We start from the raw sequence: 27,949 nt of genomic DNA on the forward strand, positions 1-27,949 counted from the left end.
CATGAGGCCATCTGAGGGGATAAGCAGGTTGACCATCAAAGTGCTGTGTCCAAATCTCTTCATGAAACATGATAGGAGATAAAATGATAATGTATTACAATATGTAGCCTCCTAAGGTTGGAATGTAATGAAAATATCACTGACATGGTGTGAAAAATGAAAAAGAAAAAAAAAAGTTGGCATGGCGAACTGAAATGTGTCAAAAACCACAAGGACTAAAGAGCAGCATAGTGCATTTTGCCAACAGTATGGCTATATCTAGTGTGCATAAGTTACTGAGCCAAGGAGAGATAAAAATACCAACATTACCAATGGAGAGTCATAAATATACAGACACCAATCATGAAATAAAAGTTGGATGTATAGGTAAAAAACACAGGAAAATAAACATATATAGATCTGATTTGTAGTAAATATAATTGAAAGTAAAATAAAAAGAAATTGGGATACTATTCAGTATACCAATATATTGCACATTAGCTACAAGCCTATGACACGGTATGTGTTGGCTCTACCACAGTAGCTGAAACATAAGTCTACTTTACATTACTTAGGCACCACACAGACAGGTGTATAGAGCTATGAGGAACAAAGGCATCTCTTACTCCACCTTCACAGGCACACAAGGGCCAGGAGATAGAGCAATCTTCTCAATACAGGTGGAACTGGCCAGGAACAGCATGAGGTGCAGTGATATGTTACTGGAAACAGCGTACACTATAAAACTGATTATCCAAAGAGTGGAGAAGAAAGCATGCAGGGTTTTAAAGCTGCAAATAAAAACCTACAGTCATGTTTTTTTTTTTTTTTTTTCTTGAGGGGGAAGATTATTACATCAAGCAAGGATTTACAGAAGGTGGCATTTGCTACTGAAGGGAGGTGCATAAAATACAGAGACAAGAAGAGCAGCTTAGGAGGGACCAAGTTCACGAGAAGTTGTCGTCTGTTTCAATGGAGAATTCACTCAAGCTCAACCATCTAAATAATTTAGGATCACATCTGTTAGCCAGAGACAGAAGAAAGCTCATGTTCACTTGAAGAGCTGATTTGCCTTTCAACTTTCTTCTGCTTGATCTTCTGTGCAATGTCCACTTTCTTCTCAAAATAACTGACTAATGCTTGCTCAGTAAGCATGGAAGCCAGAATCTGTTCAAAAGAGATTGACCATTCTGCATCAATGGTACTGCCATACTTGGGTGTTACACTGCCAGGCTCACACCCAACTAACACTGTGTCATCTGCAATATCCTCACACTGAAGTGAGCTGGCGCTCACCATAGAATAGGAGGAGACTGAGGTATCATCCTTGGTTTCATCATCAGAGGTGGGCTGTGTAGGAGGGCTGTTTCTCTCTGTGTTTCCTACTTCTTTTTTCAGTTTTTGGATTTCATCTTGAGTGATAGCTGATCCATTGTTGCCAGGAACAGGAATTGGTAGTGTGGACTGTTCTTCTTTTGAGGTCCTCGGCTGTCTACTATCCAGACCTGAGCTCTGCTCTTCTTCTTCACTAGAGGGCTCTCTGGTTATATTTGTTTGCCCACCCTCAGAATTCCTAAGGGGAGGATTAGAGAACTTTTTTCCCACCTCACCAATACGCAGCAGAAGACTGGCCACCGTGGCTATAGCATGGTATAGTTCTTGCTCAACTGGGTCCTCACTGAACATATTGTAGAATGTCTTGCATAACTCAATAAATTGCTCCTGTGATGAAAGCAAAAATAATGCATCACCCAAAAGGTATTTGATAAGAGACAATTTCTCATTTAAAACAGCATTTTTAAAACTAGCTAAATATGCATTTTAGAAAAAAATGGTTAACTGGATAGTAAGGCTCTGACCGCTGCCCAATACTAATGTGGCATTGAACTGAAGACCTGAGTAATGTGACACACACTGGTTGCTAGGGACATACTAGTGCACTGATTTAGAAAGCTGGTGCTGTTAGGTTGTGTGCCCATACCATCCAGTATGTCTGAAATTAGTACAAAAGGGGGAAAGGGAGAAGAGGAAAGAAAAGTGAGATTTTTATATAATTTAAGATTTGTATAATGAGTTGGTTAGCTGGCATATCCCAATCTTTTAATCTCACCTGGTTCATCTTAGGCATGTCTTTGATAGTTTCCTTCTTCTGCTCCTTCTCACTGGCCCACATGCGCAGATAGTACTTATAGTCAGGAGCACTGGCTGTTTTCTCCTCTAACATGGGAAGATAGTATTATTATTTTTATTGGCACCAAGTAAAGCAGTCCTTTATATTATGTTGTGTACCTCCTGGCTGTCTCCTGCAGGAGATCTAAGAGCCTGGTATGTTTAAAGGGGTTTTCAGAGACTTTAATACTTATGACCTATCCTCAGAATAGGTCATCAGTTTCTGATCGTTGGGGGTCCGACATGCTGTTTGAGAAGGCTGCGGTGCTCGCAGTAGTGCTGCACCATTCTCCAGCTTTTCCTAGTGATGACATGTTCATCGGTCATGTGGACTTTCATAGACGTGAAAGGGGCTGAGCGTGTTACCAAGCTCAGCCGCTATACTATGTACTGTTTTGTGCTTTATAAGCAGAGAGAAGGCTGGGGTGCTACTGCGAGCACAATTGATTGGTGAGGGTCCTGTGTGTCAGACCCCCATAGATCAGATACTAAAGTCTTAGAAAACACTTTTAACCATGGGATGTAATTTTATGTTGGACAAAAGCTTTGGGGCATTACAACTATGCCTATAAATATCCTACCATTTGCGTATACAGCTTCTGTGCAGACCTATGTCTACATGGTATAGACAAAAAGGAAATCAATGTTGTGTGATTTAAGTTCTACTCCATTCTTTATGCCCTATCTCCTACTACAGCTTAGTATTAAAAAGTTGTTCTACAACTTGAATTTTTTTTTTTTATAAAACAAACAAAAAATAAGAAATAGTAGTCACCTCTTCTTTCCCTACGACATCCAGTGCTGGCAGTCTGGAAGTTCTCCTAGTCTTTCTTGACAAGTGGCCAGCATACAACTGTTGCATCCAATCAGTAGTTTCACAGGTCACTTGCTGTACTGCAACATGATGCCAGTAGTATGGCAAATAACCACTGACTTGCTGCAGCGGTCCCATGCTAACCACTTGTAATCAAAGCCTGGTAGGACTGCCGAAATGTGAGTGATGGATCCTCAGGAGAAAGAAGACTACTGTTTATTTTGTCCCCGCAGACTCCTCCCTCTGCTAGCATGGTTACATGCTGGAGATAACTGGTGAGATGTCTGTGAGTCGGACCTCACGCTCCTATAATTCGCCCACTGCTCCAGGTATTGCCCATACGACTCAGATAGGCGAGTGTTAGGACCAGAGCTACTTGAGAAACCCTGGCGCGGGGCTCGGGCTCAGACATGTCCTCCACAGTAGGATATGTTGGCTAATCTCTCAATTTTAACATCAGTTTGAGGGTTTAGTAAGACCGCAGAGTGCACCTGTCTTTGCTATTATTATATTGTTTATTTTTTCCCCATTTAAAACACTTTTATTAAAAGTTGGATAACACCTGTAATGCTAAGCTACAGAGGGCAGAAGAGGCGGACAGAGGTAACAGTATAGAATTAGGACGCACAATAAAATTTGTATCCATGGAAACACATAGGTTTGCATAGAAACTGTATACACAAACTAGCATAGCATTGTAATTATAGTTAGATCAAAGAAATGAACACAATAATGGTTGCAAAGGTGTACAAAGCCTTTTAATATGGAAACTGAATGAAGATATAAAATGTAAATACCCTTTTTATCTTGGGAGTCACCGTTGTCAGATGCAGATCCATTGCCCTGTCCATCAGAGTCTGAAAAGCAAACATTTACGAACTGTTACAAACTGAAAATAAATCATTAGCCCACCCATAAAAGATTAACCAATTTTGGGCAGAGATGTAGAGAGTACTGTACTGGAAGTCACTTTTGAGCTGAATGTACAAGAAAGCAGCAATTAGTGCCGTTATTTCAGCAGCCTCTAAAATGGCTACTGTTGCACCACTGGAAAGTATGTACATAGCATAGTACATGATTAGAAAAAAGGTCTTTGTTTTAATGCCAGAAGTAGAGACACTTTTGTCTATGGATTGACTGGAATAAAAAAAAAATGGACAACCCTATGATCCCAAGGACTTTATCCAATGAAATGTGCATCTTATGGAAGCCAAAATGGCCTGAGAGACACAATCTAGGTGATCTAGGGCCTAGATGGTTCAATATACATTATTAGAATGCTTGATGAGTGTGGGATTCACGCAAAGTAAAAAACTAACCTGGGAACTCACTCTGGAGAATAAGATCCAGTTCGGAGAGATAAGGAGATACTGCAGTCAGAAAGAGAGGGGAGAAAGTTGAGGTGGTGGGAGAAGGATAGATGAGAAAAGGTGGGAATCAGATAAAGGTAAGCACTGTAACTCAGCTGTACTAGTATGAGAGAGGAGGAGAACCTGGTCTAAGCAGACACTGCCGTATACGGCCCTATATTATTATTATACTATTTCCACTCAGAAATAGTCAAATTGGTTATATATTAGTAAACCCAGAGGCCTGAGAGGTGGCCAATTTATTTCATTTTTTAAGCTCAATATTGATGGCCTATCTTTAGGATAGGTCATCAATATCTGATTGGTGGTCTTCCAACCCCCTCACTAATCAGCTGTTTGAAGAGCCCACTGGGCTTCGGTGAGCACTGGGGCCTCTTCACAGCATACCAAGCACAGCGGCATCCATTGTATAGTGGCTGTGTTTGGTATTACAGCCCAGACCCATTCACTTAAAATGGATTAAACTGCAAATAAGCCATGTGACAGATGAATGTGACATCACTGGCTTAGGAAGAGGCCACTCAAGCATCTGATCAACTGGGGGTGCAGGGAGTCAGACCCCCACCAATCAGTCAGAAAACTTGGATGTTGGCCTAGATTCAGGTGAAAATGCAATTTAAATGCTCATCATACAGTGTAAGTACCACCTGAAAAAGTGCTAGGATCTTCCTTTAGTAACTGCACCACAGCATTGCTTTAATCACTTTACCTTCTGGAGTCACATCCTCGGTGAAGAAGTTTGTCGCTTCTAGGGCTGATTCTGTTTCTTCTGCACCTAAGGCTATATTCATAAAGTAATAGGGAAAAAAATAATCACATTAACACCCAATATTAGGATATGTTACCATTTCTTTCCATCTGGTTTCCATCGTGCCATTCATGATGCCATATACTTAAAGGGGTTGTTCAGCTTTTCTTTTTTAATCTGTCCCCTAGCCATCTGTCCCCTAACCCTTTTAAGATAGCTTTTCCTCCCAGCTCTTGGCTTTGTGCACTGCAGGAACAGACACCAAAGTTTTACAATCAGTATTAATCCTTGTTCTAATCCAACTTCATGTAGGTTTGCAGAGTGGCCATAACCAATCTGCAGTGTAGTAGCTCTGATTTCTGCATGATTATGCAACATAGCAGCTCCATATTAACTGCTGGCCAACTCCTGGCAGATTATATGGCAGGATGAGTCCAAATGGACAAAACACACCATGTTGGGTCTTGTGATTTTTCTAGGGGCATCTTAGGGTGATTAGCAACAGGGCAAGGCCCCAGATAGGGTATACATGGCTAGACTAATCAGGGTATAATAGTCTCTCTCCAGGGCATGTTAAAGAGGATGTCTCAGCTATTGAAAAATCTTGAACAAGCCCTAAAATGGCTTTTAAGAGGACCTTTCACCACTCCTGACATGTCTGTTATAATAGCTTCATGCATTCCCTGTGCATTAACGAAGAAGTTATGAATGAACTGCTAGCAGTCTGCAGTAACCACCCCTCTGTACCCTTACGGCAGACCGCTACCAATTCCTTCATAACTTCTAGTAGAAATAATAAAGGAATGGCACAACATAGAGGACATTGAGTGTCGGACAGAGAGGAGAGCTGTCTGAGAAGGACTGGTGTGGTCTTGTTCCTCACTCCAGCTTTTGACCACTCTTTACATATATATATATTTATTGCAGATTCCGCTGACAGAGGTCACTGGATGACCGAAACATTCGGAAACTGAATGTGGTTCTAGACAATATGAAATTTACTCTGGTTATGAATTTATGTATGATTTTTTATCTGATCGGTGCGGCGGTCAGACTACTGGCAGTGAGTTCTGGGGGCTCATCACAGCACCGTACATTGTATAGCAATTGTGGTTGAGCTGTGCCTAGGTCATATGACCGATGAGTGTGACAACACTGGCCTAGGAAGAGCCCGCAGTGCTCTCTGGAGTGCCATGGCTTCTAACAGCTAAACAGCTGGTGGTCCAACTCCTGCTCCCCAATGATCAGATCCTGATCTATCCCGAGGGCTGGTCATCTATATCAAAATCTCAGACAGCTCCTTTAAGGAATACAATACTGATGGCCATTAATATCAGATCAGTGAAAGTGCAATTTTCAGCACTCCCGCAGATAAACTGACATTATTGCTTCCCCCACATACAGCACTAAACATTTAGAAGAGGCTGTGTTTGGTATTGCAGCTCAGTCCCACTGACCAAGCTTTAGTACCAGGTACAGCCACTACCAAAAGTAAGAAGTTGTGCCTGGCAAACAATGAAGAAGAATGGCAACCCTTCAATCAGCAGATCTGTGGGGGTGCCAGGAGTCGTAGTCCCAGGAAAACCCCTTTAAACATATTTTCACTTACCAGGTGGCAGGTGCAGTTTGTAAAGAAATTTAAGCTTCTCTGTCATATCACCATGATACATTCCTCCTAAAAAAACATACAGGAAAAATTAAACTCTTATGACACACCATATTATGAACCAGAATTCTCTAGCCACCCTTATCAGATACAGTATATAGACAATGTCCGGGTGTGTACTGACATGCCCCATTGACAAGAGGTTTAGTAACATTCAGCAGTCAATCTATTTATACAAGTGGAATAACAGTAGGAAAGGCAGAAAGCAGATGGCCTAGGGCAGTGATGGTGAACCTCTTAGAGACCGAGTGCCCAAACAGCAAACCAAAACCCACCTTTTTATCGCAAAGTGCCAACACGGCAATTTAACCTGAACACCAATATCATATATCTTCCATGTACTTTATCATTTAGCTATAATAACCTGCCTACATTCAATGTGCTGCCTGTGCTGTTCATAGCATGTCCTGCACTGATGAAAGGCAGGAAAAGTCTAAGGCATATAGGTACACCATAGACTTTCTCCAGGGTGCGGGTGCCCACAGAGAGGGCTCCGAGTGCCGCCTCTGGCACCAGTGCCATAGGTTCGCCATCACTGGCCTAGGGGGTATCCAAGAATGAACTGAAACAAACATGTAAAGGGTAGTTAGCATATTTTGGACAATCGGTAAGACAAGGAAACTCGTTTTCATCATGCAATGATAATATTGGACTTTGAAAAAATCTTATAAAAAGTACTTACCAAGTCCAGTTACAAATTCTTTAAAGTTTATTAGCAAGTCTTTGTTAGTATCCAACAAGCGGAAGATACGAGTAGCCAAGATGGAGGTGTGTGGGCCAAAAGACCAGGGTGTGAGTTGGGTGAACAACTCCAGAAACTGATCTAGGTCTATGCGGTACTGCTCCAGATAAGGCAGGCTGGGGTCATGGCGATTGCTGGATGTGCGGTTCCCTCCCCAATAACAGCTCATTAGATGCTGAGCCTGAGGAGGAAACATTACAGACATTACTACAATACATGGATACACAGCTGAAAAATATAGGATTTTTTAGCCCCCAAAAACCTGCTTTTCTGGGACCTTATAGTGATGCTCTACCATTAGGTCAGCAATGTATGATATGTGGGGGTCAAAATACTTGTTTGCTCGAGAGTCACTGCCCCTTCGCTGCAGAGTCTGGGGCAGCAACTTCCATACAAGTGTATTACATTTGTTCCATGACATCTCAATGATTTTACAGACTAGCACGTTAAATATCAATGAGATTTATTAAAATTACTGCAATTAAAATGGTTGTTGGCCACAGAACCATCCAGATAGCAGCTGCCATAAAAGGAGTGACACAACTATCTACTCTGCCAATGCTTGGGGAGTGCAAGCGCTGATGAATGATGAGGGCCCTGCACGATTTTCAGGCAAATTAAGTTTTCATAGGAACACCTATTCCCTATTTGGCCAATATAATTGTGCCACCAATCAGTTGATAAACGAGCAAACACTTGATAGCTGGCTGATGGGCATCTCATTAGGATGAAAGATGCTTGGTTATTGGCAGCACAACTCCCTGTGACATGCCTTTTATAATCAATAGAACTGAGTATGGGAGGAAGGACTGTGGTAGCAACAGTGTCGGACTGGGGTACTTAGGGCCCACCAGTGTAATTGATTCTGGGGGCCCATCTTAGGGCTCCTGCACACTAACTTATTTTTTTCCCCATGTCTGTAACGTTCACTTCACTTAAATGGGGCTGCAACAAAAAAAAAAAAAGAAAAAGACTCTGTGTGCATTCCGTGTCTGTATGTGCGCATGGCAGAACATCTCCTATTACTGTCCACATTACAGACAAGGATAGGACTGTTCTATTAGAGGCAGGAATGCACACACCATACATAGATCATATATAGCAAAACACCTATCACACATAGGAAACACGAAGTGCACACACCAAGACATTTATGCCTAACCCTATTAAGTGTAGCACACTTAAAGGGGCTAAAGGGGTTGTCTCACTTCAGCAATTGGCATTTATCATGTAGAGAAAGTTAATACAAGGTACTTACTAAAGTATTGTGATTGTCCATATTGCCTCCTTTCCATCACATTATACAGAGCACGTATACGTGATTATAACCACCGTGTAATCCAGGAGCAGTGGCCGTGCTTGCACGCTATAGGTGAAGGTGTTGGGCTATGCGCACTTCCAGCCTTTCCCTATAGGGTGTAAGCACGGCCACCACCGCTGGATTACACGGTGGTAATAACCATGGATATGTGCTGTGTATAATGTGATGGAAAGGAGGCAATGTGGAGTATCACAGTACATTAGTAAGTGCCTTGTCTTAACTGCATGATAAATGCCATTTTCTGAAGTGAGACAAACCCCTTTAACCCCTTTAAGAATAAATGTCTGGCATGAAATTTACCAAATCGTAACCTCCTCATATTGTACATAATCTACAGTATAATTAAAAGGGTTGTCCTACCATAATGACCTATTGCCTATCTACAGGATAGGTGATAAATATCAGATTGCTTGGGATCTGAATGCTGGAATACCCACTTATCATGAAAAAAGGGGTCCTGAGACATTCAATTACATTACCACCAATCTATGTATATAAGGGTCTTAAGACTACGTTCCCTTGATCATGGGGGTTCCAGCAGTCAGACCCTCATCAATCAGACACTTATTGTGTCATAGCTGTTTAACCGTTTCACATTCCCTATCCTTAAAGGTTTTTTTTGGGGTGTAAAAAAATAAAATAAAAATAAAAAATCTGGCCCAAAATATGTGTCAAACTAAAATAGAAATGCTCGTCTGTTAAAGGACCTGTGTCCACTTTTCTAGTTATCCTCTATCCACAGGATTGGAAATAACTAAGTGATCCGTGGGGGTCTGAACACTGGAGCCCCACTGATCCCCCTTCATGATTGAGTGGCAGGTCGAGCATATGCCCTGCCTCTCCATTAATTCTTTATGGGGTCACTGGAGATGGCAGAGTACAGCGCTGGATGTTTTCAGTGGTCCCAAAGAGAATAAATGGAGCAGCAGGGCATATGTGTGGCCTGCCACACCATCAAAAAGAGGGAACAGGACCCGTTCCTGGGATCAGTGGGGGTCGCAGAATCGGACCCCAGTAATCATATAGTTATGCCCTATGGTGTGGAGAGGATAACTTGAAAACCTGGACAACCCCTTTAAATCCTCCACCACCAGTATCTCTTTACATGTCAGCAGTGATGCCTGTAAATACGGGAATATCATCACTACCACCATGTAAACCATACGTGTCAATACTGGAGAATGTGAAGCACTGTGCAGAATTCTTCGGGCATAAGTCCAACCCCCTTTGCATGTCATAACCTTTAACAAAGCCCAAGCAAAGGTGCTGAAGGCGTAACGTGAGCAAAGGGCACAAACGGAGGGTCATAACTGAAACAGAGGCATTAGGATAACCTGAGGCAGGGTAAAAGTGGGGATCCTTGAACAGGGGTAACTGGAGAAGAGGCAATATTAGCTGTGCATTTAGAGTGGGGGCATCTGGAGCTGGGGCATTTATGGGGGTGCGCCTAAAGCGGAGGCATTAGGGTCGCCTGAGGCAGGGTAATAGTGGTGATCCTGGAGCCGAGGTATTAGGGGGCAACTGGAGAAGAAGCAATATTAGGGGTGCATTTTGAGTGGGGGCATCTGGAGCTGTGGCACTAATGGGGGTGCACCTAAAGCAGAGGCAATGGGGGGACCTAGGACAGTCCCCCCAATTCCACTCTGAACTCTGCAGAGAGCAGCACACTTACACAGATCTGATTCTACTATAAACAAATTCCCTATTTCCCCATTACAGTCTCCTAGAGCTCACTATTGTCACACACCTGAGAAATCAGCCCAGCACCGCAGAGGAGTCCTTCTCTCCAGCAACCATAGTTTTCTGACAGCAGGGACGGCAGGAGGATGGCAAGACATGTTCTCTCCTCCTTCACTGCCAGCAGCCGGGAAGCTTAGAAGATACTGCTGGGCCTCCTGTACAATTTACACCAGTAGGAGGCTGCATACCTGTGAGATACTGCCACCTAGTGGCTACAATAATTATCTCTCCTGACAAACAAGAGAAATAATTTCTCCTCCGTCTTAACACCAGGGGCAGGAGACTGGAGGCCTACCGAGGAATCCCCCACCTCCCTAGTGGGCCAGTCAGAGCTTGGGTAGCAATCGTTCCTGCCACAATCAGTTTGCATCAGCCTGTGCAATCAGGCCAAACCAACTCAGCACTGATGGATGTGTAATCATCCATTGGTGCTCACAATGCCCGAACATATCCATCGGTGCTCGACTGCTACTGCAGCCATTCCTCCCTCAGTTCTACTGATTCTTGGCAGCACATCCCTGACTACACTTGAACATGTGCTGCCAATTATCTAGCACCATCCATTCTGATGAAAGATGCCTATCCGCCTATTAATCAGCGTCTGTTCATTTATCAGCTCAATTAGGTTGCCTTCAAGTGCAGCTGTTTTGTTGCAGAAATTTCTGCAACTGAAAATCCATTCCATTCACCGTTCTGCCAACCTCATTCAGGTGAATGGAACGGATTCTCAGTCGCAGAGACGTGATACACACTGAAGTTTAGATCTGCTACATCTGGAGGATCTCCTGAAGGCAGCAACGTGTGCCATTATATAGGTAACAAAATACCTATACTGAACAATTTATATATGTTTTATTATTTTATTTATTAAAATACAGTACTGTATACCTTTGTATGGTAGTTCTCTAATTTATCCCATACTGCACAAGGGTATACAGTTTCTACAGGAGCCAAAAGTGCAATGTTTTGGCCTCTGTCATGTGAATTGAACCCTATGGATACATTTGGTGTATACATTGGGAGCTTTTACCAGTAGACACGCCAAAAGTAGGATGTGAACATAGCCTGATAAAGACTAATGACCTACAAATGATGTAGGTTTCACTTGAAGAGGCACAACAGACCAGATACTGGGGCATGAAGCATACAGAGGCTTTGAGCCTCTTCTAATAACTGCTTTTGTGTCGTCATCTGAAGAAACGACTGCACCAGATAATGCTTTGTACAACTAAAGTTGGTCATACACATTAGATCTATGTCGGCCAAACTTGCCGATTTTGGTCGGTTTGGCCAACCATCTAATCTGTATAGTGTCCTCCCAACTCTCACCCGACACCCGAGGTAGAAGGAGATAAGATTTGGGCATGTTGGAGTTCAACGTGTCTAATCCTTTTGTTTCCATCTTCCCACTCACTACATATGAATGCCCGACTGAGCCAAGCATGCATATGTATATGAGAATCGGGGTTCAGCTGACAGCTATCTTAAGATTATGGCCAGCTTAAAATTGGTCAAACATTAGCAAATTCGGAATTCTGGGTGGCGACTTAAGGAATGATTGTCATTATGACTGACATTATACTACAGCAAAAAACATGAGAACAAAGTGAATTTTGAATTTACAAAGGTGGTATACATCTAGATTGGCGAAGATCTGTTTTCTCATATTTTTTAGGTATTGCAACTACTGAACCTTAGAAATAGCAACATGTGGCATTTGCCTATGACTGGCTGCAGCTTGCAGTACCTCAGTTAAAAGCCTTTAAGGGCTCTTTCACACCTGCGTTATTGTCTTCCGGCATAGAGTTCCGTCGTCGGGGCTCTATGCCGGAAGAATCCTGATCAGTTTTATCCTAATGCATTCTGAATGGAGTAAATTCCGTTCAGGATGCATCAGGATGTCTTCAGTTCCGGAACGGAACGTTTTTTGGCCGGAGAAAATACTGCAGCATGCTGCGCTTTTTGCTCCGGCCAGTAATCCTGAAGACTTGCCGCAAGGCCGGATCCGGAATTAATGCCCATTGAAAGGCATTGATCCGGCCTTAAGCTAAACGTTGATTCGGCGCATTGCCGGATCCGACGTTTAGCTTTTTTAGAGGGGTTACCATGGCTGCCGGGACGCTAAAGTCCTGGCAGCCATGGTAAAGTGTAGCGGGGAGCGGGGGAGCAGCATACTTACCGTCCGTGTGGCTCCCGGGGCGCTCCAGAGTGACGTCAGGGCGCCCCAGGCGCATGGATGACGTGATCGCATGGTACGTCATCCATGCGCATGGGGCGCTCTGACGTCACTCTGGAGCGCCCCGGGAGCCGCACGGACTGTAAGTATACCGCTCCCCGCTCCTACTATGGCACCCAGGACTTTAATAGCGTCCTGGCTGCCATAGTAACACTGAAAGCATTTTGAAGACGGATCCGTCTTCAAATGCTTTCAGTACACTTGCGTTTTTCCGGATCCGGCTTGTAATTCCGGCAAGTGGAGTACACGCCGGATCCGGACAACGCAAGTGTGAAAGAGGCCTAAAACAGTTTTATGATTTGAAGGAATGATGGGACACGTGGGCAACAACTTTGTGTCCATCCATAAATATGGAGTTTATTACAACACATAATAAAATCACATACAAACATACCAGTAATGCAATTCAAGCTACACAGAAGTCAAACAAAATACCTAGCATAGTAATTGCTAGTACAGTAATGGCCAATGGCAGCCTTGTGTCTGCTGACATTGGCCAGGAAGACACATTTCTTCCATGGCTGGGTTCACATCACGTTTTTGTCTTACGCTTAACGTGTAAAAAAAAAAACAACTTGCACGTTAAACGGATGCCATACAGTGGCATCTATCACCATATAGTTCCAATGTAAAAAAAGTATACTTGGATGGAAAAGCATAGTTCACTATGCTTTTGCATTCTTTTCTTTCCCCAATGTATATGTTAAAGAGAATCTGTCACCTAGTTTTATCCTATAGAGCTGCGGACATGCAGAGATAGATCTCAGATAGCATGTCCGCAATATACCTGTCCCATTGCTCGGTGTGGTTTTATTTAGTTTAAAAAATGATTTGATAGATATGTAAATTAGCCAAGTAAGGTGCCCAAGGCATGGTTGCTTATGGTTAAGGACCCCAGCCACGCCCCCTGTGAAGGAGACCGGCACCGCCTGCATCCAGGAATCTCCTCCTTACTCACGAAGTTACAGTGCCGTAATCTCCCGATGCTCAAGCTAGCGCATGCACAGTGCCGGCAAAGTGTTCCATCCCTTTGCTGGCATCAGCCTCAGTGAACAAACTGCGTATGCGCTAGCTCACGCATCGCGAGATTACGGCACTGTAACTTTCTGAGCAAGGAGGAGATTCCTGGATGCAGGCGGTGCCAGTCTCCTTCACAGGGGGCATTGCTGAGCTCCCTAGCCGTAAGTAACCACACCTTTGGCACCTTACTTGGCTAATTTACATATCTATAAAATATTTTTTTTAAAGAAATAAAACCACACCTACCAATGGGACAGGTATATTGTGGACATGCTAGCGGAGATCTATTCCTGCATGTCCGCAGCTCTATAGGGTAAAACTAGGTGACAGATTCCCTTTAAATATGGGGCAAATTTGTGATGTGAACCAGGGCAGGTCAAAACTGCAATGGACAGATTCCCTTTAAATATGGGGCAAAATTGTGATGTGAACCAGGGCAGGTCAAAACTGCAATTGTATGGCATGATAAGTCATATTCACTTTCCATTTTACTCAAGTACGACAGTCAAGTATGATATGGTGCTGGGCAGTTCATATGCAGTGTGAATGAGGCAGGCTTAAGAGCTCTGTGTAGCTTGAAACAGGTCTATGGTTTGTCTGAATGTGACTTTAGTATGTACTGGATGGATGGATAGATGCAGTGCATGATGTCTTCTATCAACAACTATCTGAAAACCAATTAAAATTTACAACAATTCAAGTTTTTGGCCTTGGATAAGCCTCTGACATGACTTTCCACATCACGTATGGAGATTCACCAGATTAAATAGTGTGTGGAGCAGAATAAAAATAACACAGAAAGCACTAACCTTGAACAGAACGTACATATCTTCAAGCTCTTCCATGGAGAAGCCAAGATCAGTGGAAATAGCTCTCACCTAGAAGACCCGTAAGAGAAGGATTACATGTGTATACGTCTTAGGATGCCTTCACACCAGCACTACAGATTTCGTGGTTCTGCCCCGTTACAGGACGCGCTGGAGCCATGACAGTAAGAAATTTCTTGTGACAGACCCCATTGACTACTGTATAATTAGATGCATTGGGTTTCTGTTAGAAAACCCTTCATTTTATGATGGAATCAGCGATAGAGACCCCTATGATGTGAACTCAGCCTTCCTGTATATTAGAGAAAAACTGTATCCATTAAAAAGAGACTTTTTGAATGCCTATGCGCCTAAGTTTAGCCAAACATAGTTACTATGATACTGTAGCTACTATATGCTATATAGTGTATAATACATATAATATGTACATCATTTAGATCTCTGCTTCCACTTTTGTGAAAGCAGATATGACAGAAGAACTGAAAGTTAATCCTGTTAGACACCTAACATCCTTCATGACTAGATACGCCTCAGAGTCAGAGATACAAAACTTTAGGTAAAGTAGAAATATTCTTACCACACTTCTCTTTGCAGAATCCTCTAAAGATTGTATGACTTTCAGCCTCTGCTTAAACCGCATCTGTTCAATGTCATCAGCTCTCAGGCTCCTAAACTTCTAGAAGTACAAGATAGGTAAAAAGTAGCAAACGCCTGCAGTAATCAGAAAGATCCTGAAGCGTGAATACATCCTGAAGAATGACTTTGCCGTCGCTCTTATTGGACATTACCTCATATGATGCTTTGATGATGTCAAATATGTCAACCTCAACCGGAGGTTCATCCCCACTGGTGAGAAGGGCATGCAGATGAGGGATTGGAGGTGACACGCTCTGCTTGTTTACCACATTATCAAGATATCTATTAATTAAAGAAGCATAAATGAAAGGCACATTACAACGCCGCTACAAGCTAGATGGCATGCAGTTAAACTTTGAAGAGAATGCTACACTTCCAAAAGTGCCAGGACCCCTTTAAAGAGGACCTTTTATGTTTTTTTTTTTTGTTTAGATAAATACCTTTCCTTGCAGGGTACCTACGCCCCGCTATGTTCCCCTGTAGTTTTCCCGCTCAGTATGTTAAGAGCATCGGTACAGGCAGGAGGAGACAACGGGGTTTCTCAATGGGCGTCTCCTTCTCCCTGGCTGTGCCGCGGTCCAATCACAGCGGAGAGTGTCACAGCCGGGGAGAAAAAAAAAAAAACTCACCTTCTCGCTGGCTGTGACGCTCTCCACTGTGATTGAATCGCGGCACAGCCAGGGAGAAGGAGACGCCCATTGAGAAACCCTGCCGTCTCCTCCTCCCTGTACCGATGCTCAGTATTACCATACTGAACGGGAAAACTACACGGTGGCACAGATATTTGAAAAAAAAAAAAAAAAACAGGCCGAGTGGCAGCATCAGCGGGGGGCACCCCGCAAGTAAAGGGATCTAAAAAAAAAAAAAAAAAAAAAAAAAAAAAACATGAAAGGTCCTCTTTAAATAGCAGATAGTTGGGGGTGCTGGGAGTCGGATCCCTGCCGATTGGATATGGATCACCTACCTTGAGGATAGGTCATCAATATCATTACAGTGCACAAGCCTTTAACAAAATAAAATCACCACACTTGAAACAGAACCAAAATTCATATTACAATTATTACCTCCCAAGTACAGTCATGGCTTCCCCTTCATCATTGGAGTTCAAAAGGCTTTCCATGTTGGCCTCAAGCACGGCCAGTGATAGTTGTAGAATCAGTTTGATCCCTTCGTAGAAAAAGCAGTCAACCACCACCACTGCACTCTCAAATGGCATGACACTAAGAAACAAGGTGAGGAACCACGACAGAGAAATGGTGGAGATCACTCCCAGTTCCTGCATCTTCTCAGACAGCTGTGGTAGAAACTCACGTGTCAATTCCTCAAATACACCCTGGTCCACTAAGGCGCCTGAAAATCCAAACATGAAGTATAGTTAACAATAGGAAAAAATTATCTGGAAAGGTAATGCTGAAGGCCAGGCCACCTCATCTAATATTATGGGAGTGACCCGTAGGCTATTTTCCAGCATGGTGCACTACAGATAAATGCGTGACTGGGATCTCCATGCAGGTTCCTGCTTATTGCTGGGTTTCACCTGTACTTGCAACTGTTTGAAATGGTAAGCACAGTTGAAGACTGACAATTAACAGTAATTTGCATGCAGGGTCCGCATCCAAACACAATGTATATCCAAAAACTCATTTTTCTATAGGATATAATGTGGTTTTAACTGCACTTCAACCTATAGGATATAATGTGGTTTTAACTGCACCTCAACCATTACGTGTGATCATACCTTTTCAGCGTGACTTGTCTGCATCTTGCTGGAAACTGATGTTTTAACCTACCATTCTAACGGTAAGTATGGACCTTTTTAGTGATATTTTGTAAATCTGCCCCCATTTCAGTAATTTACAGTGCTAGTGAATGGTATTTTGAAAAGCCCTTTCATGCATAGCTTACAGGGCATGTTGTGGATTTCCAGGCTTTCAGGCTCTCTCCCAACAGATGATGTCAAGAGATAGTTGAGAGGCCTCCAGGTTCCCCTCAATTTGGCAGGTCTCGATGACTTAGGCCTCTTTCACACTTGCGTTGTCCGGATCCGGCGTGTACTCCACTTGCCGGAATTACACGCCGGATCCGGAAAAACGCAAGTATACTGAAAGCATTTGAAGACGGATCCGTCTTCAAAATGCTTTCAGTGTTACTATGGCACCCAGGACGCTATTAAAGTCCTGGTTGCCATAGTAGGAGCGGGGAGCGGGGAAGCAGCATACTTACCATCCGTGCGGCTCCCGGGGCGCTCCAGAATGACGTCAGAGCGCCCCATGCGCATGGATCATGTGATCCATGCGATCACGTCATCCATGCGCTTGGGGCGCCCTGACGTCACTCTGGAGCGCCCCGGGAGCCGCACGGATGGTAAGTATGCTGCTCCCCGCTCCCCACTGCACTTTACCATGGCTGGCAGGACTTTAGCGTCCCGGCAGCCATGGTAACCATTGAGAAAAAGCTAAACGTCGCATCCGGCAATGCGCCGAAACGACGTTTAGCTTAAGGCCGGATCCGGATCAATGCCTTTCAATGGGCATTCATTCCGGATCCGAGCTTGCGGCAAGTGTTCCGGATTTTTGGCCGGAGCAAAAAGCGCAGCATGCTGCGCTATTTGCTGCGGCCAAAAAACGTTCCGTTCCGGAACGGAAGACATCCTGATGCATCCTGAAGGACGGACTGTCCATTCAGAATGCATTAGGAAAATCCTGATCAGTATTCTTCCGGCATAGAGCCCCGACGACGGAACTCTATGCCGGAAGACAATAACGCAGATGTGAAAGAGCCCTTATATGAGTATGGGTTCTTTACGTTTATATAGGGAATATACAGTTCAATACTGCAGAGAGACAGCTGATGTTTCTCTCTTACCAACAACCCGAGTGTTGTAATAATCTGGAAGCATCCGTTCACACAAAGACACCAGCAGCCAAAATGCCTCTTCCTCATTACAGTAAAGAAGCAGAACGGAGGTCACTATATTCATCGCCTGCAGAGGGAAAAGGGTTGTGATTACATTCTGCACATATAGTAGTATATATTGTGTAATAACCCACATGATACATTAAAAGAATATTGGATGTTTTTGTACTAACATTGGTGGGAATATTTTAGCATAATGTGAATAAAAAAGCAGTTTTTAGTACTTTATTACAAACAACACTAATACATATACACTAGGTTTGAAAATATTATGAAAGAAATTCCACACTCCTAAATTTACTTGCAAAGTCGACGTTATTGTGCGAACATCTAATGTATTATTTTTTAAATGTTTTCATCCTATATGCCCTTCATCAGACACAAGGATGCCGCACTGAGGAGGACACAAGGCGCTAAACCTATAAGAATGGCGCTATTTTCCAGGGATTAGGCCCTTTTCCAGCAGCGCCTTGTGCGCCTTGTCTTCTCCTCAGTGCGGCATCCTTGTGTCTGATGAAGGCCATAAAGGCTAAAAACATAAAAAATAATAATACACTATCTTGCAGTAAATAACGTGTGCTTTGCAAGTCAATTTTGGAGTGCGGAGTCTTTTATTTCTGTATTGACGTTTTTGGGATCCATCTACTGCACCCTGTCCTGATGTGTGTGTGCTACTGAACTTATCTAGAGGTTTGAAAACATGTTCACAAAATGCTCTTGCACTGAAAATGGTATTAAGTCCTACCTGGCAGTACCCAATGTTAGGGTTGCGGAAAGCATATGCTGTCAGCACGCGGCGTAATGCAGCTATTCCTAGTTCATTCTGGAACGCAGGGTGTTCAGGCATAGAGCGATGGAGATCACGCTCTATCTCGTCTGTGGCAAGGTTACATTTTCCAGTGGATTTCTCTACCAGGTCAGCATAATAACCAGGGTGTGTTGCCATTTCATTTAAGGCCCCTACAGATACAAAATGCGAGGAAAATAAATTAGAAAGCCTAGTTAGAATGGCACACACCAACCAGCATCATAGACTTTTCCAGAAGTGCTCAGATAAATATGTCACGATGCAGCTAAACAGTATTTAGCTAATGAAAGTTAAACTGAGAATGTCTGGTTGAGATACTTCACAAAGGAGAGTCCCTAATAACTAATATACATACAGATGTAGCAATTATCATCTTGATTCTTAACACCTCCAGTAAACAATGCCAAGAAACCTTTAATTGACTTTTTCAGTGACTTTCAATAGCATTTTTGCTGGGATATCACGATGAGACATGCACTCAAGTTTGGAATTGCTACATCTGTATGTACAGCCCTGTGCTGTCTTCAAACTACAGGGCACCCTATCATTTCACTGGGCCACGGTGTAACATTTTCATCCATGCCTCCCACCCACCGTCAATAGCTTTTTGTCCCATAGCTTATATTATCTCTTTATATGAGCTATACTGATGATTTATCCCCCGATTATCTTCATAAGTTGGGATAAAAAGGAGATTTTTGTATAACTTACCAGTTAAATCTCTTTCTCGCTCTTCCTTGGGGGACACAGACCTTGGGTATAGCTCAGCTCCCTAGGAGGCGTGACACTAAGTAAAACTGTTAAGCCCCTCCTCCATCAGCTATACCCTCAGCCTGGAGATAGAGGCTACCAGTTGCGTGTCCAAGTAGTGAAAGGATAACAACCAATAACGGAAACAACCAGCCAGCAACCCAACGGGGCGCCAGACCATAACCCTGTAACCAAACACAGAAGGGTGGGTGCTGTGTCCCCCAAGGAAGAGCGAGAAAGAGATTTAACTGGTAAGTTATACAAAAATCTCCTTTTCTCGCCCATTTTCCTTGGGGGACACAGACCTTGGGACGTTCAAGAGCAGTCCAAGAAGGGAGGGACCACAAACCCAAGGCGGAACACCACCAGAGCATCAGGAAACCGCTGCCTGCAAAACCAGGCGGCCCAAAGCAGCATCCGCTGATGCATGCGTATGCACCCTATAGAACTTTGTGAAAGTGTGCAGAGAGGACCAAGTGGCTGCTTTGCACAACTGTTCAGCCGAGGCCCGATGCCTCTGCGCCCAGGAAGCTCCGACTGCTCTGGTGGAATGAGCAGTGACGCCGAAAGGCGGAGGTCTGCCCTTGGCTCGATAAGCCTCAGACACCGCCAGTTTAATGAAACGGGCAATAGCCACCTTGGAGACCGCCAACCCTTTGCGCGAACCCTCCGGAACCACAAACAGGGAGTCCGTGCGCCGAAAGGACCTGGTGACCTCCAAGTAAATCCTCAACGCCCTGACCACATCCAGACGGTGCAGTTCCCGTTCTCTGGGGTGGGAAGGAGAGGGACAGAGCGACGGAAGGACGATGTCCTCATTGATGTGAAAGGCGGAGACCACCTTTGGCAGGAAAGTCGGGACAGGCCGAAGCACAACCTTATCCTGGTGGAAGATCAGGAAAGGTTCGGAGCAAGAAAGAGCCGCTAACTCCGACACCTGTCGGAGAGACGTGACGGCCACAAGAAAGATGACCTTGCAGGACAGAACGCGAAGGGAGACCTCCCGTAAAGGCTCGAAGGGGGCTGATTGGAGCGCCGAGAGCACCACATTCAGGTCCCAGGAAGGAACTGGAGGGCGGTACGGCGGAACAGAGTGAGCCACCCCTTGTAAGAAGGTCTTAATTGGCCCTAGAGGGGCCAGGGGACGCTGGAGAAGAATAGACAGCGCCGAAATCTGACCCTTCAGAGAACTGAGGCACAGCCCCAGGTCCAGACCCGACTGGAGGAAGGACAGGATTGTGGGAAGAGAAAACCGGAGAGGTGGGATGCTCCGGGACTCACAGAACCCCAGATAGGACCTCCAAACCCGATAGTAGATCCTAGAGGATACGGGCTTACGAGCACGGATCATGGTGCGGACTACGTCCGCAGAGAAACCCCGTCGCGTTAAGACGGCGGTCTCAATAGCCACGCCGTCAAACGTAGCGAGCCTAAATGCTCGTGGAAGATCGGTCCCTGAGAGAGAAGGTCTTCCCCGGAGGGCAGTGGCCACGGTGCGTCTGCCAACAGCAACATTAGGTCGGCGTACCAAGTCCGGCGGGGCCAATCCGGGGCGATTAGAATCGCGGGGACGCCCTCTGCCGCGATCCTCCGAAGAACCCGTGGCAGGAGGGGAAAAGGAGGAAAGACGTACAGAAGGGAGAATTCGCGCCACGGAAGGACGAGCGCGTCGGCGCCGTATGCCTTCGGGTCCCGTGCCCTGGCCAGGTATAGGGGGACCTTGTGGTTGAATTTGGAGGCCATGAGGTCCACGTCGGGGCGACCCCAGCGAAGACAAAGGGCTTCGAACACCTCTTGCATCGCTGCAGCGCTGCGAGTGCCTCCCTGATGGTTTATGTATGCCACAGCCGTGGCATTGTCTGATTGGATCCGAACAGGGTGGCCCCTCAGCAGATGGGTCCAGTGTCTGAGGGACAGAAGAATCGCCCTCAGTTCCAGAATATTGATTGGAAGTCTGGACTCCGATAGAGACCAAACGCCCTGGACGGACCAGGGAGGGAAAACACCTGTCGGAGAGACGTGACGGCCACAAGAAAGATGACCTTGCAGGACAGAATGCGAAGGGAGACCTCCCGTAAAGGCTCGAAGGGGGCTGATTGGAGCGCCGAGAGCACCACATTCAGGTCCCAGGAAGGAACTGGAGGGCGGTACGGCGGAACAGAGTGAGCCACCCCTTGTAAGAAGGTCTTAATTGGCCCTAGAGGGGCCAGGGGACGCTGGAGAAGAATAGACAGCGCCGAAATCTGACCCTTCAGAGAACTGAGGCACAGCCCCAGGTCCAGACCCGACTGGAGGAAGGACAGGATTGTGGGAAGAGAAAACCGGAGAGGTGGGATGCTCCGGGACTCACAGAACCCCAGATAGGACCTCCAAACCCGATAGTAGATCCTAGAGGATACGGGCTTACGAGCACGGATCATGGTGCGGACTACGTCCGCAGAGAAACCCCGTCGCGTTAAGACGGCGGTCTCAATAGCCACGCCGTCAAACGTAGCGAGCCTAAATGCTCGTGGAAGATCGGTCCCTGAGAGAGAAGGTCTTCCCCGGAGGGCAGTGGCCACGGTGCGTCTGCCAACAGCAACATTAGGTCGGCGTACCAAGTCCGGCGGGGCCAATCCGGGGCGATTAGAATCGCGGGGACGCCCTCTGCCGCGATCCTCCGAAGAACCCGTGGCAGGAGGGGAAAAGGAGGAAAGACGTACAGAAGGGAGAATTCGCGCCACGGAAGGACGAGCGCGTCGGCGCCGTATGCCTTCGGGTCCCGTGCCCTGGCCAGGTATAGGGGGACCTTGTGGTTGAATTTGGAGGCCATGAGGTCCACGTCGGGGCGACCCCAGCGAAGACAAAGGGCTTCGAACACCTCTTGCATCGCTGCAGCGCTGCGAGTGCCTCCCTGATGGTTTATGTATGCCACAGCCGTGGCATTGTCTGATTGGATCCGAACAGGGTGGCCCCTCAGCAGATGGGTCCAGTGTCTGAGGGACAGAAGAATCGCCCTCAGTTCCAGAATATTGATTGGAAGTCTGGACTCCGATAGAGACCAAACGCCCTGGACGGACCAGGGAGGGAAAACCCCCCCCCCCCCCCACCCCCGTAAGCTGGCATCTGTGGTAATCACCAGCCAGTTCAGTGGAAGGAAGGACTTCCCCCTTAGAGGGATATGCAACCACCAGCCGAGGGAAGCCCGAGCCAGGGGAGGCAGAAGAAAGGTCCTGTCCAGACTCCACGGTGATTTGTCCCAGGCCGACAGAATTGCCCTCTGAAAGGTGCGGGATCGGAATTGTGCGAACGGCACCGCTTCGAAACAGGCAACCATCTTTCCCAACAACCGCATGCTGGATCTGAAGGAAGGGCGGTGATGACCGAGGAGACTGCGAACCGACCCGCGAAGGGCCAGACGCTTGTCCGACGGAAGGCGGACCTCCGCCAACTCTGTATCCAGGAGCATCCCCAGGAAGATCAGCCGTCTGGAGGGGGTAAGGGAAGATTTGGGGTGGTTGATAATCCAACCGAACCGCGTCAGGGTCTCCAGAGTGAGTTCCACACTGCGGGATGTCTGAGAGAAGGAGGGTGCCTTGACCAGGATGTCGTCCAAGTATGGGAGAAGAAAAACACTTCTTGAACGTAGAAGGGCCAAGACAGGGGCCAGGACCTTGGTGAACACTCGAGGAGCCGTCGCCAGACCAAAGGGAAGGGCGACGAATTGGAAGTGATCGTCCCCCACCGCGAAGCGCAGGAAGCGGTGATGACATGGAGCAACCGGAACGTGGAGGTATGCATCCTGAATGTCGATTGAGGCCATGAAATCCCCTCTTTCCACTGCGGACCTGAGAGACTCCATCCGGAATCTCTGCAGTCGGAGAAAACGGTTCAGGCGTTTTAGGTCCAAGATCGGACGCACTGAGCCTTCCTTCTTGGGAACCACAAAGAGGTTCGAGTAGAACCCCCTGAACCTTTCCGTCGGAGGCACGGGGGCGACGACACCCTTGTCCATTAGAGAGTGAATGGCCGCGAAGAAGGCGGCCACTCGTACGGGATCTCGCGGAGGACGGGATCGGAAGAAACGGTCTGGCGGAATGGACGCAAATTCGATTTTGTATCCGCAAGATACAATCTCGAGCGCCCATGCGTCTGAGATGTGGGCCCGCCATACGTTCCTGAATAGGAGAAGGCGGCCCCCCACCCGGGTGGGTGGGGGCGCACCTTCAGGCAGAGGGCTGCTGGCCTGTGGGAGCCCGTGCAGGCTGGGACTTGCGCCAGGTAGGTTGCGTCCGAAAAAACGGCTTCTTGCGTCTATCCTGGGCTGGGCCAGAGGAAGAAGAACTGGCCGCGGGTCTAGACCCGGTGGGCTTGCGAAAGGACCGAAAACGGGACGAACCAGCGCGACCACGGGGGGCGCCCATTGGCCTGGACTGGGGGAGGTGAGTACTCTTCCCACCCGTGGCCTCTGATATAAGTTCGTCCAGACGGGTTCCGAACAGGCGGGAACCCGTGAATGGTAGGCCGGCCAAAGAGCGTTTGGAAGCGGCGTCCGCCGCCCAAACCTTCAGCCAGAGTTCCCTCCTGACAGAAACTGCCAGGGCAGAGGAACGGGCAATGAGGGCACCCGCATCAAGGGAGGCCTCACAGACGAATTTTCCGGCCTGAACAATTAGTTGGGCTAAGGAACGGAGGTCCTGAACAGGGACGTCCGACCCTAACTCCCGTTCCAGTTGCAAACCCCATTCAGAGACCGCTTTGCCAACCCAGGCGGAGGCAAAGACCGGTCTAAGGGCCGAACCAGAGGCAGTAAATATGGCCTTGGAGAGGGATTCCGTACGACGGTCCTCAACAGACTGGAGGGAAGATCCGTCCTGTACAGGAATAGTAGTGCTTTTAGACAGGCGAGCCACGGGAGGATCAACTTTAGGCGGGGATGTCCACGTGGTCACAGAATCCGCTGGAAAGGGATAACAAATGTCCAGCTTTTTGAGTGTAATAAAGCGGACGTTAGGCCGAGTCCAAGCCTTGGATACCACAGAAGAAAAATCTGCGTGTATGGGGAAAAACCTTGGAGGCCTGTTTGGGGCGGAGAAAGGACACGCCGGCCTGTTCAGAGCTGGGGGGGTCATCGTGTAGCTGAAAGGTATCACGGATGCTAGTGACAAGATGCCCCACCGCGGACGCCAATTTGGACGGAAGCTCTGAGTCCATGTCCACGTCCGAATCCGCCAGTTCTCCCTCAGAAAGCGTATCCCTTTGAGAGGATAGACTTGACTGAGCTCGCACGCATGGCGGAGAGAGCGAAGCATCTGGAGAAGATGTGCGCTCAACCCTTGAACGTTTCTGAGTATGCCGGGCCCTGGAAGATTCGCTGGGAGGCAGGGAACCAGTGGGGGCGGCAGAAACGGTAGTCCCAGCGGGTGCGACAGGGATTGTGGCAGCCTGCGGGAGAGGCGGTCTATCCACGAGACGGCCCACTACGTGTGTAAGGCTTTCCACCGCCTGAGACAGAGACCTAGCCCAGTCAGGGGGTTCAGAGGCACCGGGGGGCGCAGCGGGAAGTGGGCCCTGCACCGGGGCCTGACATGCAAGGCAATGCGGCTCAGATTGCCCACGCGGAAAAAGTTCCTTACAGGCGGTACAGGCATGGTACCAGGGTTTGGGGGCACCTGTGGGATCTGACATGCTGAAGTGTGGTTGTACTCTAATATAGAGACCACAAAGGGTTATAGCAGCTATGACCAGGAGGGTTAGGAGAGGGTTAACTGTCCTACCAGTGCCTCAGAAGAACGTCAGGAGATGGCCCAGATCAGCAGCAGCAGAGAAGCAGTGAACAGCAGTGAGCAGCAGAGAGCGCCCACAGAAGCCGAGCGATGTACACAGGAGGTTAGAGTCCCCCACCGTGTCCCAGCTTCCTGTCAGGAGTGAGGAAGCGCGGGAAACCTCAGCAGAAAGCGCGGGGAACAAGCTCCGCCCCCTCCAGCGCTTGAAATGTCTCCTGTGAAGGAGAACGTAGCTCCGCCCCCAAAATGACTTATGCGCGCAAGCCCCGCCCCCTGCCGGGACCGCTAAGCCCCGCCCCCCGTTCTCGGAACGGAGCGGGCGGCGGCGGGAAGGGGGAGAAGAGAAAAATGGAGTCAGCCCCGAATGAGGGGGAGGGGGAGGGGGAGGGGGGGGGGGGAAAGATAGCAGCGTGGGGGGGGAACGGCGTGGGGGTGCTGAGGATGCTGCTGTGCTGCATTGTCCTGCAGATGAGCGCTCAGAATGAGCGACCACGGGTGCCCCCCTTACCCAGAGGCGTAGATGCTGCAGATAGGGACGGGGTATGGGCTGGAATAGCCATCTCACCGTCCGACGTCTTCACCCTCAGTCCTTTCCAGCAGGGTCGCCCCTTCAGCCACTGGCACCGCAGTGGCAGGAAGCTGGAAGAGGGGCTTGGCGTGCGGGCGACCCCCTAGCTGGCGGGATGTAGGGGAGCCATTGCTGCCCAGATCCTCCTATTGCTTCTGTGGGGGAGGCAGCAGTGCAGATAAGTTGGCACTGGCGCAGCTCAACCCCGGGAGAGCAGAGAGGTCTAATGCGTCTCTGGTATCCCTAGGAAAAAATAAAATAACAAAATTAGAAGGAAAAGTAAAAATAACAAGGAGAAAACAGCCCTGCAGTAGCAGGGAGTGTCTTGCCTCCTTGGACACTAAGCTAAAACTGGTAGCCTCTATCTCCAGGCTGAGGGTATAGCTGATGGAGGAGGGGCTTAACAGTTTTACTTAGTGTCACGCCTCCTAGGGAGCTGAGCTATACCCAAGGTCTGTGTCCCCCAAGGAAAATGGGCGAGAAATAAGGAGCGTGCTAAGGAAGTTAAAGGCATTCTCTTGGATTTTGATATTGATGGCCTATACTTAGGACAGGTCACCAATAACAGATCAACAGGGGTCTGATTCCTGGCACTCTGGCCGATCAGCTGGAGAACAGCTGATCATCAGGGGTACCAGGAGCTGGAACCCCCACTGACCTGATACTGATGACCTAGCCTAAAAATACGCCATTGATATCAAAATCCAAGAGAACCCCTATCTGACTAGTCATATGGATACCCTATTGGTGATCACTCTATATTTTAAAAAGGAGAAAAACACAGGTCTACACATATGGTACTGGAGCTGCAAGACCCTCCGCCTGCTCCATGGCAGATTATCTGACCTCCCTAAATTTTACTGCCTACTGGAGCATACCAATTAATTGGCTATTCTCTTAAGGTTTATAGCTGACCTGAGAACAAGAGCCAGAGCTCTCCTCGCAAGTTCTCCGGAATGCCTTTTAGCACCAGCTCACGGGTCTTTGATGTTCGATACATGCACATCCCACGACCATACTCAAAGAAGTGAATGTTCCAAGACTCTTCCTTCATTTTCTCCTTGGCCTACACAAAGCAATATATAACAGTATATAAAAGAGCAAATTTACTAAGCCTGTAGATGGTGTGAACTAGACAGTCTGTCTAGCCATGCACCAGATCAGGTTTGATGATAAATGTGGTGCATGGCTAGACACCATTTTTTTGTGAAAGTTGCTCAGACGGATCCGTCCAGACTTTACATTGAAAGTCAATGGGGGACGGAGCCGTTTGAAAATTTAGCCATATTGTGTCAACTTCAAACGGATCCGTCCCCATTGACTTACATTGTAAGTCTGGACGGATCCGTTTGCCTGCAAGCAGCGTTCAGGTGTCCGCCTGCTGAGCGGAGCGGAGGCCAAACGCTGCCAGACTGATGCATTCTGAGCGGATCCGCATCCACTCAGAATGCATTAGGCCTGGACGGATGCATTCGGGGCCGCTTGTGAGAGCCTTTAAACTGAACTCACAAGCGGAGCCCCGAACGCTAGTGTGAAAGTAGCCTAATTTGAGACAGAATTTTAAAAGGGTTGTCCGGTCCCAAAATCGAAATTATTTTTATTTGCTTCTAACACCCCTCACCATGCATATATATGCTCCCAATACCTGTTTTTTCTGTCTGTGCTTTCTCTCCCCTTGTCTGGGCATCAGACCATCATCCCCTTGTCTGGGCATCAGACTATCCTGGCAGATCTGTTTACATTCCTAGTTTCCTGTTTTGTTGAATAGGTAACTTTATTGATAAAGCATGGCTGCACTGCAGAGTGAGGAGTCACAGGCTGGCTCCACCCCCCATGGTTCAGTCTGCAGTAGCGACTTCCACTACATGTGGCCA

General features: G+C 47.0%; 1 protein-coding gene across 2 annotated transcripts in view; it reads right to left on the reverse strand.

Annotated features, from left to right (window-relative positions):
- Nucleotides 1–762: 762 nt before the first annotated feature.
- The window catches only part of TBC1D9B (TBC1 domain family member 9B), a 61,755-nt gene continuing 34,568 nt past the window's right edge, over nt 763–27,949 (reverse strand). Inside the window, exons 9-22 of one of the 2 annotated variants that reach the window (XM_044281111.1) lie at nt 26,991–27,141; nt 18,930–19,144; nt 18,134–18,251; nt 16,333–16,618; nt 15,421–15,550; nt 15,210–15,308; nt 14,615–14,683; nt 7,429–7,669; nt 6,690–6,755; nt 5,042–5,113; nt 4,282–4,332; nt 3,760–3,819; nt 2,090–2,196; nt 763–1,701 (exon numbers count right to left, since the gene is read on the reverse strand). In XM_044281111.1, coding sequence (XP_044137046.1) covers nt 1,003–1,701; nt 2,090–2,196; nt 3,760–3,819; nt 4,282–4,332; nt 5,042–5,113; nt 6,690–6,755; nt 7,429–7,669; nt 14,615–14,683; nt 15,210–15,308; nt 15,421–15,550; nt 16,333–16,618; nt 18,134–18,251; nt 18,930–19,144; nt 26,991–27,141 — 2,364 coding nt within the window. In that variant the 3' untranslated portion in view covers nt 763–1,002. The remainder of the gene's footprint in view (nt 1,702–2,089; nt 2,197–3,759; nt 3,820–4,281; nt 4,333–5,041; nt 5,114–6,689; nt 6,756–7,428; nt 7,670–14,614; nt 14,684–15,209; nt 15,309–15,420; nt 15,551–16,332; nt 16,619–18,133; nt 18,252–18,929; nt 19,145–26,990; nt 27,142–27,949) is intronic. The other variant, XM_044281112.1, reaches the window with a different exon arrangement.

The sequence above is a fragment of the Bufo gargarizans genome, chromosome 2 (assembly GCF_014858855.1).
Source record: "Bufo gargarizans isolate SCDJY-AF-19 chromosome 2, ASM1485885v1, whole genome shotgun sequence".
Classification (NCBI taxonomy): domain Eukaryota; kingdom Metazoa; phylum Chordata; class Amphibia; order Anura; family Bufonidae; genus Bufo; species Bufo gargarizans.